At 38.8% G+C, this 2500-nt stretch overlaps 1 protein-coding gene across 1 annotated transcript in view; it reads right to left on the reverse strand.

Annotated features, from left to right (window-relative positions):
- The window catches only part of LOC137996931 (ubiquitin-conjugating enzyme E2 Z-like), an 11158-nt gene that overhangs the window by 1275 nt on the left and 7383 nt on the right, over positions 1-2500 (reverse strand). Inside the window, exons 5-7 of the mRNA XM_068842575.1 lie at positions 2170-2282; positions 1207-1297; positions 1-92 (exon numbers count right to left, since the gene is read on the reverse strand). The exon at positions 1-92 is cut by the window's left edge and continues 1275 nt beyond it. Coding sequence (XP_068698676.1) covers positions 1-92; positions 1207-1297; positions 2170-2282 — 296 coding nt within the window. The remainder of the gene's footprint in view (positions 93-1206; positions 1298-2169; positions 2283-2500) is intronic.

Consider the following 2500-nt stretch of genomic DNA (forward strand, 5'->3'; position numbering starts at 1 on the left):
GCGTTCTCAGTGTCAATGGTTCTCTTGATATTCTGTAGTCTCAGTTTGACCGACGAATAATCAAAGACACCCTCGTTAGTCCGGAAAGGATCCTAAGTTAAGACACACACCAAAGGATATTAATTGAACTGGTGCCGGAGTGGGTTAACTTAGCTCCAGCCATAAGTTTCAACATCGCTGGCTAAAATCTTTTCTTGGGAAGTGATACTGGAGGCTGAACGTACCAACAATTCTGACATTACGTTACCAAAGTATTTTTTTAAGGATGAAGTAACCGTTGGGTGCGGCCCACAACGTGCCAATTATTCGGAGGCTTTTCAAGAACGAAGCATTAGAACAAAGACTGGCACTATTGTCATTCAATGATACGAAAATAAGTGACCCTGTATTCTGTAGTTAAGCTCCCAGCTTTTAACTCTGCAACAAAGTGCTCAGGGTAAAGCGGCTTTCACACGGCAGACTTGAGTTTGCAAACTCAATTTTGGCAAACTCAAGTTAGTGTGTGTGAACGGCACAAAAACAGCCGACAAACACGTTGGCAAACTGTTGGCGACAAATAGAACTTGTCTCTATTCTCGCCAATAGTTTGCCAACTGTTGTTGTGTCTTTCACACACCAACTTGAGTTTGCCAACACGAGTTTGCAAACTTAAGTTTACCGTGTGAAGGTCGCTTTGGAGGGAAAGCGTGAAATCTTGGGTTATGAGTCAGAACAGGGGTCAATTTAGAACAAAGACATACTCAAGAGATAGACTAGCCAACCAATGTGGTTTCTGTAGAAAAGTACAAGGACTATGTTTTATCAGCAATACCCCAACGCAATATCCAATTGCCACACCCTTATAACCTCAGTCGTCTGCCGTCCCAAATGATGATGCACTTGTATTGTAGTTCAAAAATTGAGCATATTTAAAATTTGGCAAGAGCAAGAAGTAAAAGGACTTTAGGACAGGGAGAGGAACAGAAGGGAATCACCCTTCTTGCACTCTAATTCTTACACTTTTACAACAAAAATTATATCTTGAGAGCTGTCTATGTGCAAGGCAGAAACTTAAATAAAACGATCCCAAATCTTAGCCTGTTCAGCAAAGAGGCTCTTTGTCTTTCAGAGCAAGAAAATATCCAGTCATTTGGAAACAAACTGGAGTTCACAGCCTTGCATCAAAATGTTACACTTTCGACATTCACAAGTACATGTATTTCTTACCTTCATTTTCTTTCCACTCAAATGCATATTCTGATCAATCATTTTACAGTAGCTGTCATAAGACTTGACAAATAATTTCTTCATTTTACTTCTGAAATAATCAAATTAAATGTTAACTGTATTCAACAAGAATCACAGTGGAACAGACCAATATTATGACAAAATATTCTGAAATTTGAAGCATAAATAAACAACCTAATCAGTTCATGCAGAGAAAGAGAAAGAGTTTGCAACTAGCATAGCCAACACGATTGTGGAGGGACAACTGAAAAGGAAATTAGGGTGCCAATGGCCATTTTACAGTTGTTTGCTCAGTGACCTAGCCTATGAATGGCTGCAAGGCTGCCAGTAATCCCTGCTTTGATGAAGACCTCCCTGCCTTTATTTTGTAATTGTGTCACTTGTTGTAATTCTAATTAATCTACATTAACATCAGAAAAGCATGAAGGTTTGTATCAAAACAGGGTTACTGGCAGCCTTGCTTCCATTCTAAGGCCAGGTAACTTGGCTACAACTGTAAAATGGTCTATTTCATAAATATCACATTGAATCATTATAACGTCACGCCTGCAGGACTTTTTGTTCCCCAACCAAGATAAATGATCTGACCCATCAATACTGGTGGTTCTTGTACATGTAGCTTCACGGATATAGTATCAAAATGGTATTACAAGAGTCATGGTCTCTTCTGTCGTTTCATCTGTTGAAGTAACTAGCATATTATCTTTCCCACAGGGATTACACCATTGCCATTTTCAACAGTTGCAATACTATGGAGCCCTGTGCTTACTTAATTTGATTGCGTGGGGCCAGTCCGTTCACTTTCTTAAATCATTACATTTAATTTGTTATTTGACAGTGGTGGATGGAAATTTGAATGGTGAATCTGCAAGATGAATGAAACTTTAGGGGCATGCTAATGACACAGGAAAAAAGAGTCATTAAATTTTTTAGTCATCATACTTTAGAATTGGGGGACATCTTGGTGTTCCTTCCATCATTTCACAGACAGCAACTCTGAGGTTTTCATGCTGAATGACTTCATTATATCTTTTGGCATCACCTTTGCTAAGTTCCTAAAATCAACAAAAAATTCAAGATTTGTTTAAAAGCATAGTTCTAAAACAAACAGTTGTTGTTGGCCTGATCTTAGTAGGTGTGGATGCTTCTCACGCTAGGGAAGCCAAATTCAGTCCTCAAGACTTAAAGTTGATTAGCCTGGCAAACGTTTCAATAATCAAAACCAACTAGGGGCATTAATTTTCAAGGGAACTACAATGATCGTGTCTTCATC

This window comes from Montipora foliosa, chromosome 3 (genome assembly GCF_036669935.1).
Source record: "Montipora foliosa isolate CH-2021 chromosome 3, ASM3666993v2, whole genome shotgun sequence".
Taxonomy (NCBI): domain Eukaryota; kingdom Metazoa; phylum Cnidaria; class Anthozoa; order Scleractinia; family Acroporidae; genus Montipora; species Montipora foliosa.